Below are 14707 nucleotides of genomic sequence, written 5' to 3' on the forward strand. Positions count from 1 at the left end.
CCCCCACCCATCCCCCCTCCCCGGGGGTCCTCCCAACCCCCTCTCCCCCTCCGGAGGGGGACGACACACGCTGCCCCCACCCATCCCCCCTCCCCGGGGGGGGGACACACGCTGCCCCCACCCATCCCCCCTCCCCGGGGGGGGACACACGCTGCCCCCACCCATCCCCCCTCCCCGGGGGTCCTCCCAACCCCCTCTCCCCCTGCGGAGGGGGACGACACACGCTGCTCCCACCCTCCCCCGGGGGGGCACACGCTGCTCGGGGGGGCCGCGCCCCCCGCCCGGCCGGATACAGATGCCCAGCACCACCGCGCCGATGCCCAGCCCCGTCAGCAGGTTGCGGCCCCGGAGCCGCCGCTGCAGGGCCCGCTGGCGCAGCGCCCCTTCCGCGCGCTGCACGACGCGCCGCGGCTCCGGCTCCGGCTCCGGCTCCGTCCGCTGCGCGCCCCCGCCCGGCTCCCGCGGCGCCGCCATCTTCCCCGCCGAGCCGCGCCCCCCGCTCGCCCGCCTGACTGAGCGGCGCGTCACATCCGCTGCGGGCGCGCGCGCGGCCGTCGGCGTGAGGCGCGTGCCGCCACGTTCGATGAGGGCGCGAGAGCGGCCGAGGTCCGGACCTGTGGCCAATCACCACCAGGGGCCCAAGTGCGCCCGCCCGATTGGTTACGCGGCCCACGTGACAGCGAGCGCCACGGCGGCGTCTCTTGTGATTGGGGGCGGGGTCAGTGGCTTCAGGGGCTCCTGGCGAGTTTTTAGGCGGGAAGAAGTGACTCACGGGGGCGCCTCGAGCGACCGCCACGTGACCCGACGCAACGGGCAACGGCGTCGTGTGATTGGCTGAGAGGCGGCAGGCGAGGCAGCGAGGCGAGGCGATGAGGAGGGAGGGAAAAAATGTCCCCGAGCAGGCGAGGCTGCCGCGGCCTCCAGCTCCCACCATCGGCCTGGGCCCCCCCGACACCTCCCTTCCCACGCCCCCCAGCCCTGCCCAGGCCCAGGCCTAGGCCGCAGGTTCCCCACCTCGCCGCGGCCTTGAACCCGCCCTGGGGGTCGCGGAGGCTCTTGGGAGAGGCCCCGGCTGCCAGGCTGCGGCCTGGGGGAGCCGGCACGGAGCCGCCAGCTGGCTGCCAGGCCGGGCCCTCTCCGGCTCCAGCCTCCTCCGGGGGGACAGGCCACCCTGCCTCCGCCTTGCACCCGCGTGCCCTTGGCGTCCCTGGGGCCGCAGCTCGTTCCTTTTGCCGTCCGCGACGCCCCAAGCGGCACGAGGGGTGGACGGCGGTCACGGGTGCCCCAGAGCCCCGGGGTCGGGGCGTCACTGGCCGTTCTGCCAAGGAAGCACCAGGCTGGTTGAAATCCCGTTCTCCGGCCCGCCGCTGTGACGGCCCCCGCCGCACTGACCCAAGGGCGCACGTGGACACGTGTGGACACGTGTGGACTGTCACTAACTCCGGCACGATTCCGGTCACACGCAGGGCACACATCCAGACTGAGGAGGTGCAGTTTCTCCGTAGCAAAGTTCCTGATTATACCGCCGCCTTATTCCAGGCACTGCCTGGTGCCCTTGCTAATAATTACCGTAGTGGGCACGGCTGCAGTGCTATCAAAATAACGCTGTTATTATTTTATTGTTTGAGAACTGGCCAGAAGTGCTGAGATGAGCTCCGAGGCACAGGCAGTGTCTAGGTTTCGCACCCCGGAGCCAGTCTTTGGAGTTGTTGCTCCTGAGATCATTGAAGATACTTTAATCTGTTTAGCTACAGAAAATGAACAATATCTGAATGAGCTGTCGGATCAGGCAGGATGCTTCAAAGAGACCCAGATAGTGGGTGAGAGACGCAGATCTTTGTCAGCCTGTGTATGTTTGTGTGTCTGTGTCCACATGCCATGAATGCCTGGTTTGTGCATTTGTACACACCGTGTGCTTACAAATCCTTATCCTTCAATGAATATTTTGTAATATTCTACAGAGCACAGTACAGATCTGTGTTAAATTTACTCTGCTCTAAAGGTTTAGGGTGTGTGTCTGAGATTATGGAAATCAGTACATAGGACTGATTCTCACCTTGTTTTACACTGGAACAGGAGTTTCAGACTCATTTGGTGTGAAGGGCCAAATTACATAAGGTATTTTACAGATTATGAAACTACCTTTACAGCATCCTATAAAGAAGGAGCAGAAGGTTCAAAACTAGAGATAAAAGTAAAATACAAATTAATTATGCTGCTGAGCCTCTGCTGCCAGACTGCAGGTGCACCAAGGTGTTTTCTGTGTGCATGTGGTTCATTCTTAAACTTTAAGGCTCCCAGAATACAAGGATTACTAATGTTTTTATATGAAAACTAAGCTGGCTGTAGGCTGGTATTTGCTATATACTTATGTAGTTATACACCACAGTAGGAAAATTTCTTTATGATCAGCAATAATGTAATCTACAGGGAAATTAATGAATTTACAAAACTATTAGTAAATATACAGACATGAGGGGTTGTAGCAGCTGCTACAAGTGTGAGAACTCTTTAGAGTGGGGTTTCTAAGGTAATCAACATGTCAATTAAAAACATGAATTTGAGCTAACATCTTGTGAGCAAAGTTAGAAACAAATGTTTAAAAAGCATAAAAGCAAATGTGGGATTAAATCAGAAAGTATGAAAATGAGAGAGTTCCTGGTGATATATTCTTGGCTGCACCTTTTACCCCAAATAAAAACATTTGTATGGTATTTGTTCTTGTACACTCCCATCCAAAAATGCTCTGTCCATTCAGGCAGTGACATTAAAGGGGACCTGAGTATGGTGACTGTTGTGTGGGCCAGCAGTGGTTTGGTCTTGCTATGATGGCAGTCTCTGTTGCCTGTAATGAATGGTAACAAGTCAAATGAGGTCTAGTTAATTCCTGGTTTTAGCTAGAGGATGCTGCTTTATTAGCTTAGGTGCCACAAGTACTCCTTTTCTTTTTGCTTTACTAGTAACATCCTCTGTATAAACTCCCATTAGTGGCCTCTCTACAAAGGCTGACTCAGTTATCATGTCTGATTCCTTATCTTGCTTAGTTACTTTTACTTTTTGATAAAGTGTGTCCATCTTATCCGTCAGTTCCAGTGATGACTGTTAATTGCACTTTTTTGCAGAATTTGTATTTCTTTTGTGTGAAAAATGGTTTCTGGACCAATCCGCACGATATCAAGCAGTTGAAATATTTGAAAGGTAACTTCCCAAGCAAAGACAACATGCAATTCTTATACGTGTAGTAGTTATACTGTATGTACTCTGCACTGCTCGGGCAGAAGATATGGAGTATCTTTATATCTGCAGCTTTGCCTTTCCTGTCATTTAATTACAAGTATAATTGGTATGTATATTGAGAGTAAAGTATACTGAATGCATGTAGAAGGTATTTTTCCTTTTGTTAGCAAAACACAACTTTTCTGAGAGCTGATCTTTACATAAGAATGGTCCTGCTGGGCAACCCCAATAGTCTGTCTAGCCCAATACCCTGTCTCTGACAGTGGCCAGTGCCAGATGGTTCAGAGGGAATGAACAGAACAGGGAAATGTTGAATGATCCTTCCCTGTCGTCCAGTTCCAGCTTCTGTCACTTGGAGGTTTAGGGACACCCAGAGCATGGGGTTGTGTCCCTGACCATCTTGGCAAATGATGAACCTATCCTCTATGAACTTACAAATCCTTTTTTGAACCCAGTTATACTTTTGGCCTTCACAGTATCCCCTGGCAACAAATTCCACAGGTTGACTGTGCATTGTGTGACGAAGTACTTCCTTTTGTTTGTTTTAAACCTGCTGCCTATTAATTTAATCAGGTGACCCCAGTTCTTGTGTTATGTGAAGGGGTAAACAGCACTTCCCTATTCACTTTCTCCACAACATTCATGATTTTTATAGACCTCTGTTGTATCTGTATTCTTCTCTTTTCTAAGCTGAACAGACCTGGTCATTTTAATCTCACTTTGTATGGAAGATGTTTCATACCACTAATTATTTTTGTTGCCCTTTTCTGTTCCTTTTCCAATTCTAATATAGCTTCTTTGAGATGAGGTGACCAGAACTGCATGTAATATTCAAGGTGTGGGTGTACCATGGATTTATATAGTACCATTATATTTACTGTCTTCTTATCTATCCTTTTCCTAATGGTTCCTAACATAGTTAGCTTTTTTGTCTTGCAGGTTTATGATTAAGCATGTAGAAGAGAGCTATAACTCTACTGCAGAGTCAAGGATAAACAATGAACAAGGAGAGGGCAACATCTGGGGCACTTTGAAAGCACAGATGTGTGACACATTTGTGCTGCGGCTTGTGTCTTGCATTCAGCTTGCAAGCAAACTTTCTTTTCACTACAATGTGAGCAAATTAACCACTTTCTTACACTAGATTTTTAGCAGTACAGTATACTCTTACTTACTTAGATTTTGATCTTATCTAAACTCCGAACCAAAGGAGTTACTGTTTCAAAGGACAGCAGTGACTATGTAATCCAGGATAATTTTGGCATGGGAAATCTAGATCCTCTTGCACTGGGGCACAGTAACTGTTATGCCTCTGGAAATTGTACACTGCACCTTCACAATGAAAGAAGTTAACACAATTTTATTATTTAGAGTAACCATGACCTGTACGATTTGGTTCTTAAGTACACCACGATATCAAAACCCAGCATTGTTAATGGAGGGAGTCGCCAGATGATGCCGTTACGTAGCTTTACAAGTTCATTTTTTTAGTGTGTGTGATGCCCTATTCAGTCTGAAGAAATGCTGTGTTGTTAGTATTGTGATGTATTTTCTTTTTGAGGAAAATATTGCAAGCAAGAGTTTTCTCTCTGCCTTAATCTCTCTAATTAGAGTCGGCCCTTGGGACAAATATACTTCCTGGGAAGTGGGCAATGGTGTTAGGGCTGAGATTGCAGGGGGAGGGCTTTGCCTGTCTGCCATGTGTGACCACTTCTGTTCCAGGACATGTGTATATTGTGTAAATAAAAAAAGTTAAACTGATAAAATACCTAAACTCAGCATCCCTGATTTCTGCTCCAATGGGGCACAGCCCTGCAAAACCCCAAGATGTGCTACTACCTGGCAAAGGGTAATAGTTTCAGCTTGCATTTTCCATTTTTAGCTTAGAAGGCAAGTTAAACACAAATTCTATTAGTTCTCAACTCAGAAAGAAACTATTAACAGCATACCATCATGCAGGTTAACTTCTGAGAGCTTGAGAGAACACGTCTTACAGCAGCAGTTTTAGTTTTAAAAATAACCCATCACTGTTTTTTCCAGATAATTAACAATAACACAGTTCTGAAATTTCTGCAGTCCTTAGACTATTCATACACAAAACAGAACTTGGTGGAGTCAGAACTTGCCATTTTGAAGGCTCTACGCTTCCAGATCAATGTGCCAACTCCTTTTGCCTATGTTGAGTTGCTTCTGGAGGTGTTAGGTAAGAGTATTAATAAAAGGGAACTGTGTAGAAATTAAAAAAGACTAAATGCAGTTACCACTAGACTCTGAAACAAATAATCTCAGATTTAATCGTTTGTAAACAATCTGGTAAAATCAAGCATGAAGTGACAGAGAGAAACTCGCCAGTGTGGTTATTATTAATGGAAAGCCCAAAGCTTCAAAGTGTTCTCCCTACTCTGGGGTGTTTCCTAGGGTGAGTCCTGGGCCTCATTTTACCTGTCAAATGATAGAAATCTGCACAGAGCCTTCTACCATTGCCTTGGTCATAATGGCTAATATTTTTCATAATCTAGTTTTATGGATCATAAAATATATAGCTGACCATGTGTAATCTCCACTTTAGGACATAATGGCTGCTTACTTCCTATGAAACAGTTGCATAAGATGTGCATGCACCTATTGGATTTAACTTATCTCATGCGGAACATCATCTATGATACTCTACTAAAAATATCTATTGAGAATTCAACACCAAGTGAACTCCAGATGTAAGTACCACCTATGCCCTAGGACACATTTGAAGTAATATTGATTTTATGCTCAGAGGGGAGGGAAAAAGCATGTGAGGGTCACATATTCTTGTGCATTTACCATCTATCTGCTGCAGTTTCATAGTTTGACACATTATGACGCAGCAGATACAGATTAGAGAAAGTGCTTAGTGTACTGAGAAAATATGAGTCACCGTTATTTGCAATACAACTCAACAGACTATTCTTTGTGAACTAAGAATCTGGGACTGAGGTTTCTGGATTTAAGTTGCTAATCCTATTAAATGTCAAGAAGTATACAGTGTGTCCATACATGACTTCCTTTCCGTAGTAAGTGGTATTTCGGAATAATCGGTTCTAAGTATGACTAACTTAATTTGCCAAGTTTTGATTCCAGCTCTGACAGCGACTGTTTGTCATCCTGGGTGCACTGTATCTTTCTCCATCTGCAGAACAGTGATATTTACCTGCCTCTTAGGCTGGCATTGATCAATAAGTGTTTTCAAAAGAGCTTTGAAGACAAAGTACTACAGAAGTGCCAACTACAATAAGAGTTATTAGCATACTCCTCAAAACTAATACCAGTTTTTCTAGCCTTTTACAGTTTGTGGTCTCAGTTTTTCCACATGCTTATAAAAGTCAAAATGCTTCAGCAACATTGCTATAGAATAGGCAGACTGGGAGGATCTCTCTTATCTTTAAGAAAATGCAGCCAAACAAATAAGTTAAGTAGTGGGAGAGTGGACTTTCAGTTGAAGATATTAGTATCAGCCTGAAGTGGCTTTTAAAAGTGTTAATTTGTATCTGTGTTTTGTAGATTAAAATGCCACTAAAATTGTTTACCTCCAAATACACAATATCAATGCTACAACACTCAGCTGTTGAAATACAGAACAGTTTCAGTTTAAAGCAGCTATTACTACTGTTTTAATTATACAGAGCAAAATTTTTGTCAGTAAAGGAAGATTTCATGCTCTTGGCAGTTGGAGTCATCAGCACAAGCGCTTTCATACTAAATCCTGAATATTGGAATCAGGTACTGCTAGACAAGAAATACACAGTGCAGTTCTTAGGCTTACATGAACTAAAAACGTTTTACATCTTTTACTGTTTACACAGTACAGGGAGACAGGTGTGTTGCACTGGGAGTATAATAAAGGTGGAGTCCTTTAATATATTAATACTGCAGGGCAAGGGGAGGTTGGGAATTTAACATGAGTGTCTCGTTACTTTTCAAACCTATTCTGAGAAGCCTGCAGCTTTCTTACTCTGAGTCCTAGAACGTGCTGTATCCAAAGGCTTCCATTGACAGAAGGGGTGGGGGGAGAGAAGTAATCCCATAAGGCACCAATCTCCCCCCAAACAGCCAGCCTGTGTTTTATAATATAAAAGAGAGGACCTATTTAAAAGATGTTAGTTGCTTTAAAAAAATAAATTCTTCCCCTTTAAGGGAGAAAGCTTCCACTACCAGGATCCTCAATTGGCAATTGCAGAGGGCTAGTGTTTTTTTTATTTGTATTCCCATAGCAGCTAGATAGCACAGTATTAGAGCCCTAGGGTAGATTATAATTAAGTTTTTGCTTTCCTTTACATATACTCAAAGATTTAAGATCTAGAACTACTGCTCTGTTGCCCAAAATAAGGAGGAATTTTTTTTTTAAGGTTGTGGAACATTTAAATTGCATCACTGGCATTACCACACAAAGCATTTTAGAGTTTTCATATGCAATACTGAAGCACAGTGTTGGCACCACTAATCCAAGGAAGAACAAAGGAACTAGATCTTCAGAGAACTATGTTGTACCTCCTACAAAATAAACTTGACTTTTCTATTGCAACCTTTGCTACGTATCAGTGTCCTCAAAGCCACGTTCCACCCACTAACTTTTTGTAATAGATGCAGGTGGTTTTGACTTGTAACTCATGTAGGATGAACTTTTGTTTAGTTGCTATGTAGCAGCTGTCAAATATGGCATTTAAAATTGTTAAAAGTGGCCTTTGCAAACTATCCCCTGTACTCAATCTGAAGTAGTGACATGGGGAGTAAAATGCTGCGATTGTGAAGTGTTTTGCTTTCGGGAAAATGGTTATAGGAATGGCAGCGATAAGTCTACAAACTGTTCTACTGTGTACAAGTGCTACAAGCTGGGCAAGGCTTTCTTCACACAGTTGCTGTTGTGCAGAAGCAGTGACTGTCTTGAACAGTTTACAATATCAAGATTGTTCCTTCCGCCTCCCAGATCTAGTTACCCCCACAGCCCAAAAAGAAAGTCAGGTAGGTAGTCTGCCAGTGTTGACAGGGGAGGGAACTGCAAGTCAAATCAAGCAGCACCTGTTTTGAAAGCTTGATTTAACTCTCACTTGGATGGAAAGCTATTCAGGATCTACATCCCAGTACACAGGATGCCATGCTATAGTTACAGTCTATGGGGAATGGAAGCACTCCATTTGTCCAGAATACAAGTATTTTATTACAGTGTTATTCAGTGCACCTTTGTGCAGTAACAGGCTGCAGGAAATATTCGTTACAAATAGTTAAATAGCTGGCAATGTTTTAAACAATATCAAACCCCCATAAAGTTCAATGGCACCAAGTGCTCATCAGTTCTGATTTAAAGAGAAGATAACTAAGTTTCAAGCATTAGTCACCATTTAGGGTGATCAGGCAGAGCTTCCATAGGCTTTGCCCCCAACACAGTTCTCACTGTGTCACTAATATTTCATTTTTCTTACTGCATTCTCTGTTAAATTGTAATGAGTTACATCGGATCCTACTGGTGCTGTACAGCAAGTTTCTGACTTGTCTATAAAACTCTCAGACACTTGCGAACTAGCTATTTCATAAAGAGCTGAATTATATTCTGTTCTGCTCAACAGTACAGTTTTACATATTGTTTTTCTATGCACTACTTATCAAATGAAATTTTAAAGTGTCTTGTGGATTTTTGGTATTGTAAACATGTTGTACTGGTTAATATTAAGTGACAATTTATAACATTCTCAAGAAAAAAAAGCAGATACTCTCTAGCCCTCAGAACAAGTTCTTCACACACACAGCCATGCACACACTCAGTCATTTGTTATAAAATTGGGATGAAACCCAGGCAAGACCCCATTTCAGGTTAGTTAACATGAATTTGAGTGCTTTTGTCCATTGCTCTTCAGAGTTAAACTGTGTTTTAATAGAGTAAGAGCCACCACTGCCACCTGTATCTTCGATCTTGCCTTTCTCCACATCCATTCTGTATCATATAAAAAGAGGTTTATTAACACATTTACATTTCAACATAAATCGTCACCTCTGATAAACGGCTAACGCTGTGTAATCTCTTCTGTGTCACTTCATTTAAGTTAGCTTCATTCCACTGATTATGAAGCAGTTATTTCCAGTAGTTGGGTTTGACATTTGAAGTGTCCAAGTACTGTATTTTCAGACCCTTTAATCTCAGGATTATGAATCTTTCATAAGTGCTGAACATTTTGTCTAAGACATGGTCTGATCCCCTATATTAACAAAGGTAAAAATCAGCTTCTAAAAAAACTATGCAGTGGCCTTTCATTGCTGAGGAACTAGCTTTAAATCCCATTTAGGTCAAAAGGGACAGAGCCCAGGAAATGGTTCTGTGCTGCTCTCCCCTCAAGCACAGAACCATCAGATGATTTGGCTGAAAATAAGACAGGCCTGGAATAGCACAGAATGCTATGGGTCAGGATGCAGTGGCACTGGTAGAGCTGCATGGGCTAACATGCACTATGTTACAGAAGCACTTCAGATAGTGACATTTACCTGTAAGGCAAACAAAAGCGAGTTTCGCCTTTCTCCACCTCCTCTTTGAATTGCTGCACGCAGTCCAGGAATGCCACCATCGCATGATCAAATTTATTGTCCCAAAAGAACCTTAAACCCCCAGAACAATACAAGGGCAACTCCTGAAAGAGAGAAGGTAGTTCTAGGCAGCCGAGAGACTCCAGTTTAGAAACACTCACCACAGGCGCAGGAGATGGCCCTAGGGATTCCTCTACCTTCAAGAGCCAAGCCACACTGTGTTCCACTTATCCCAGCCACCATTCACCACCTGGACAGGACTCTCGAGCCCATTGACACACCTCAACTGGCCAGAAGAATGGCTTTTAAATAAAACAGGGCACCTCCTCCGCTTCTTTGCATGCCCATCCCCTAGGGGAGCACGAAGCATAATACATAGTCCTGCCTTGAGTGCAGGGGACTGGACTAGATGACCTTGAGGTCCCTTCCAGCTCTATGATTATTAGAGGTAAGGCAGTTACAGCAGCAATTGTATTAAGCCTCAGTAACAGCCGTGTTAGTCTGTATTTGCAAAAAGAAAAGGAGTGCTCAAATAAATTGGTTAGTCTCTAAGGTGCCACAAGTACTCCTTTTCTTTTTGTATTAAGCCTGTAATAAGAGCTAATCGTGAATGGCAGGATTTAAATTTTCTGCTCACTCATATTAGCAGGAATAGAGGGAATTTAACTTTCCAGGCAGATTACTTTTGGATTTTCTTACCTTCGATTTGTCTGTGAGGGACTCTAAATATGAATGGTTTCCATAGGGAACGAGACGGTATCTGAAAGAAAAGGCAGGTAAGTCTGTGAGTGCCTTTTCCCATGGCACAATAGCCAGTACGAGGTGTATAAAGTATTGCTCTTACCTTTGAAATTTCAGGCCCATCTTGTTAGCAAGGGCATGAAGCAGTAGCACAGTCTGCCCCCAAGCTGCATTGATCTCATTCCATTCTACAGGGACGCTGGGGAGGCGGCCAAGTCTGAAGTTATTAATTGTGCCAAACTGCCCACTGTGCCTGTGTTAAGAGGAAAAGCTGTAAGAAAGCTCTTTGGGGCAGGGTTTGTCTCTATGGTACCTAGCACAACAAGGCCCTAATCCCCATTGCTGCTGTAATGCAACGTAACCCTGCAAGCCGTCAAATCTCTTTAAGGAGCTCAAAGACAATGGAGCAGCTTATATTATCTTTGTAAAGTTCAGGATTCAACATGGCAAGTGCAAAAGCTCAAGCAGAGCTGTTCAGTTATGGCTCAGCACTGGGCTCCACCTGGTCCCAGGTTTGATAGCCTATAGATAGCACCTGCCAGCTGCTCTCATGTTTGCAAATCTCCCCACACAGCCTGGGTAGAGCATGTTTCCTTTCCTGCCCTTTCAGCTGTCACCATGAGGAGATCTGATTGCCTGCTCTCAGCTAAGAAGTAGATTTCAGCCCTGGGTTGCACCTAAGTTGCCAAAAACCAGGTTGCTATCTTGACAATGATGCTGTAATGCAGATTCATGAAAGCTGGTGCTTCAGCAGCTCTGCCCCTCTAGCTCAGAGCCTATGTTACCAGATATGGAAAGTTGCATTGAACACATTGGTTTTCTTCAGTTTATCCAACTGGATCTGGGCATAGCGCATCTGGTTATCAACACTTTTCAGTTCGTCGTCCAGCTCCAGTTGCTGCCTCTTGAATTCACTGTACTCCTTCTGATACCTTCAAACAGCAACAATGAGAAAGCTACCAACAGCACAGGACAGCAAGAGACCAACTCCTACATGCACCACTACCCCAGACAGACCCTCTCTATGGAGAGAGACCTAAGTCACTCTCATTAAGGTACCAGATCCACAGCTTTGTAATAGAGGAAGCCACTTGTACCCAGTCACAATTCTAATTGTGGGTCATTAGAAGTACAGTACATGTTTACTCACAACCCAGTCTGATACACCCACTTGTCCATATTTGTCACTACTGGCATGAAACGGACTTTGGCTAAGACTCACTGTGCTTCCTCCTGATCCAGTCTCTCTGCTTCTGTCCTGACTTTCTCAAAGTTTTCTGCTACCATCTTGCGGTTCTTCTCTACTTCCTCCAGCTCCTGGATCAATCTCTCCTCTTCCAAAGCAAGTTCTTTCAGTTCCATCTGCAGCTTCTCCTTATCATCCTCATTCATTTGTTCCAAGATCTCCAGACATCGTCTACAGGAGACAGTAGGTGGTTACAAAAGGATACTTAAGGCAATTCTCAAAGGATGAGATTTGGAGAATTGCCAAATGCTTAGTTCAGGAACTTCTTTATATCTATATTCTTTCCCTGCTTTTCAGACTAAGGCTACTGGAAGTGATGATGGAGTGCTCCAACTGTTCAATAATAAATCACTTACTTGTAGTTCTGGCATTCATTCTCTGTGATATTGAGTTGTGTGTCTAACTGGTCTAGAAGGGTATCTGTGCATTCCTCACACAGAGGATGGTCCACATCTGTTTGTCCTGACATAATGTCAAAAAGGTCACCAGTAACCTAGAGAAAGAGTTCACCCTTAGTATAGAAAATTTAGAATCAGCTCCAGGTTCTGCTCGATATTAAATGAAAAACCAAGTGTTAAATGGACAAACATGTGCCCCCTAAGAGAACAGCAAGGTGCCATTTTTCACAGCCCAAGCTTGATAAACTGAACAGATTTTAAGCTTGTTTACCTTTATTCTACACAAATATTTGAAGGCCAGAAATATGAGTTACAACTCCAACTCGCAAACTGCCCCAAAGAACTTACACTACATTCAAGAGAATATCTAGTTTGTCAGCATGAGACTTGCCTTCAGTCTTCTGCTTAGATTTTCCATGGTGCCCCCATCAGAAGCCTCTCCAATCAGAGTAAAACTGTTGGCACTTTCTGTTGACATCATTCTTGAAGAGAAAGGGATTTTGTTGTTGTGAACTGATGAAGAATGTCAAAACATCACTGAATTTCTCTCACTGGAATACTATGTCCCAAAGCTTCCTCACAGAGACCCCTCCACTATGCCTTTAATTCTGATGTCTTGTGCAGTCCTTTCCCTTTTGATTTTCATCTGTACACTGAATTTACATAAAGGTCAGTGGGAGATTTACAGTCTTAGGTGGCAGTGCACAGGTATTAGTTCTGTGCCACCCCTTAGCTGGTAAATAATGTCCCAAGAACAACACAAATGCAGGAGTAAGAGCTGCTACAAAGGGGGTGGGGTGGGAATAGCAAGGTCCTGAATGGAATGGATTAAAAAAGGTTTTGGGACCCTACTGGATCCAGCAAATACCCCAAGTGCCCAAGGAAACTGAGGATCTCAGCATAAGCCTAGGTGAGGTTCACCACGGCAAGGGAGAATCTGTACTTAATGCATGATTTCTGTGGTCAACCACCCACACCCAAAACATGCAAGTTACACTTATCCTTCCCTATATAGGAGTTCTTTGGGCTTTCATATACTACAGTGGAGTGCGTGATAAATAAAGAATGAGTAAGATTTATTCTGAAATGAAGCCAGCAGCCACAATGTCTTCCACAATGGCAGCTCTTATATAGATAGATCCATGTAGAATCAAGAGAGCCCCACAATGTTTCAGAAAATTTACTGCAAACACAAGCGATACCTGGCTGGAGGAATGAATCTCCTGGATACACCATCCTGACGGTTTTCTGCGAAGGCTTCCTGAAAATTAAGGCAATACACCATCAGTCAATCAAATGCCACTCATGACATAAAAGAGTAGAATCAGCTTCCTTTTGGGTTCTCTCGCAAAAGGAGGGTTATCATCCTCACTGGACAAATTAATTGACGCTCAGGCTAACCTGTAGCCTCCAAGAGACAAACTAGCTTTATCACAGGACCTTGGGTAAAGGAACGAAGAGATATTCAATCCGAGCCTTTTACCTCTGTTACGTTGGTCTCTTCTTCATGAAGGTCTCCTGGTTTTGCTGGAGCTGTGGTAAGTAACGGAGCTGAACAAAGAACAACAATGACAAGAGGACTGAAGAAATTGTGCACGATAAGTAATGAAACGATTTCACAGAGCTGCAGGTTTCTGAACGACACGGGCTGTACAGTCAAGGTCCCACCTGTGGGCATCCCAGCCATCTTCTTCCAAGGAGAGCTGGGTGTTGACCCCTGCCCGGCTGCCACCCAGACAGCCCCTCTCCAGTCATTCCTCAACCCACCCCCAGGGCGTGCCAGGTCGACAGGAACCTTCCTAACCGCCTGGTCAGCGGCGTGCTATGAAAACAGGGGTAGAGCATCTGACTGCAGATCAAGAGGTCCCTGGTTCAAATCCGGGTGCCCCCTTGAAAGATTTCAGGGGGAGGGATAGCTCAGTGGTTTGAGCGTTGGCCTGCTAAATGCAGGGTTGTGAGTTCAATCCTCGAGGGGGCCATTTAGGGATCTGGGGCAAAAATGGGGGCTTGGACTAGATGAGTCCTGAGGTCCCTTCCCACCCTGAGATTCTAGGAAAACACCGAGCCGCGTGCGCTTACCAGGCCCGCCGCGCTCTCTACTCACCCGCTCTCCTCCCGCCCCGGGCGGCGCCCCCGGTACCTGTCAGCTCCTGGATGGTGACCCGGTCGAGGATCTTGAAGGACGTGTCCAGCTTGAGCGGCTGGCTGCAGCGCTGGCACACGAAGCTGACCTGCATGGTGCACGCCGATGACTTGGAGCCCTCCATGCCCGCGCGCTCCCCCCGCCTCCGAGCGCGGAAACGGGCCCACGCGCCGGGGCCCACGCGCCGCCCGCGTCACCGCCGGGCCGCCCCGCGCAGGCAGGACGTGACGCCACCGGCCCGCCGGCAAGTCGTGTCCCCGACTCCATTTCGCGGCCTGCAGCGCCCCCTAGCGGGAAGGGGGACTAAGGGGGGCCGCGGGGTGACGGCAGTGGGGCAGGCTGGGGAAACCAGCAGCATGGCGGGGGGAGCCAGCAGGGAAGGGGGCAGTGTGGCCAGGG

The 14707-nt window shown here is 45.6% G+C and overlaps 2 protein-coding genes across 4 annotated transcripts; one reads left to right on the forward strand and one right to left on the reverse strand.

Moving 5' to 3' along the window:
- Positions 1 to 724: 724 nt before the first annotated feature.
- Positions 725 to 7792, forward strand: CNTD1 (cyclin N-terminal domain containing 1). 2 transcript variants are annotated; one of them, XM_048830045.2, is made up of 7 exons: positions 725 to 1820; positions 3123 to 3198; positions 4177 to 4351; positions 5278 to 5440; positions 5807 to 5951; positions 6894 to 6990; positions 7617 to 7792. In XM_048830045.2, the coding sequence occupies exons 1-7, from the start codon at positions 1649 to 1651 to the stop codon at positions 7770 to 7772; spliced, it is 984 nt and encodes a 327-aa protein (XP_048686002.1). In that variant the 5' UTR covers positions 725 to 1648; the 3' UTR covers positions 7773 to 7792. The 2 variants fall into 2 exon arrangements, with proteins under 2 accessions (XP_048686002.1, XP_048686001.1); XM_048830044.2 differs by having other exon boundaries at positions 5314 to 5440; positions 6894 to 7642.
- A 609-nt stretch (positions 7793 to 8401) lies between these two features.
- Positions 8402 to 14527, reverse strand: BECN1 (beclin 1). Of its 2 annotated transcripts, none has more exons than XM_048830021.2 (11): positions 14306 to 14527; positions 13649 to 13716; positions 13368 to 13426; positions 12557 to 12647; positions 12124 to 12260; positions 11744 to 11938; positions 11307 to 11453; positions 10625 to 10774; positions 10480 to 10540; positions 9742 to 9884; positions 8402 to 9196 (listed from the first exon to the last, which is right to left on the reverse strand). In XM_048830021.2, the coding sequence occupies exons 1-11, from the start codon at positions 14430 to 14432 to the stop codon at positions 9028 to 9030; spliced, it is 1347 nt and encodes a 448-aa protein (XP_048685978.1). In that variant the 5' UTR covers positions 14433 to 14527; the 3' UTR covers positions 8402 to 9027. The 2 variants fall into 2 exon arrangements, with proteins under 2 accessions (XP_048685978.1, XP_048685976.1); XM_048830019.2 differs by having other exon boundaries at positions 14270 to 14527.
- Between the last annotated feature and the right edge of the window lie 180 nt (positions 14528 to 14707).

This window comes from Caretta caretta, chromosome 27 (genome assembly GCF_965140235.1).
Source record: "Caretta caretta isolate rCarCar2 chromosome 27, rCarCar1.hap1, whole genome shotgun sequence".
In the NCBI taxonomy this organism is placed as follows: Eukaryota; Metazoa; Chordata; order Testudines; family Cheloniidae; genus Caretta; species Caretta caretta.

What these genes read in the sequence shown, in the direction of transcription:
- BECN1 (XM_048830019.2), bottom strand. Translation starts at nt 14,432, where the DNA reads ATGGAGGGCTCCAAGTCATCGGCGTGCACCATGCAGGTCAGCTTCGTG. An exon ending in CCGGGGCGGGAGGAGAGCGG is followed by an intron (nt 13,717 to 14,269) that starts GTGAGTAGAGAG and finishes TTCTTTGTTCAG; the next exon opens with CTCCGTTACTTACCACAGCT. An exon ending in ATGGGCCTGAAATTTCAAAG is followed by an intron (nt 10,541 to 10,624) that starts GTAAGAGCAATA and finishes CTTTTCTTTCAG; the next exon opens with ATACCGTCTCGTTCCCTATG.
- CNTD1 (XM_048830045.2), top strand. Translation starts at nt 1,649, where the DNA reads ATGAGCTCCGAGGCACAGGCAGTGTCTAGGTTTCGCACCCCGGAGCCA. An exon ending in ACACCAAGTGAACTCCAGAT is followed by an intron (nt 5,952 to 6,893) that starts GTAAGTACCACC and finishes TTAATTATACAG; the next exon opens with AGCAAAATTTTTGTCAGTAA. An exon ending in ATCCTGAATATTGGAATCAG is followed by an intron (nt 6,991 to 7,616) that starts GTACTGCTAGAC and finishes TTTTTTTTTAAG; the next exon opens with GTTGTGGAACATTTAAATTG.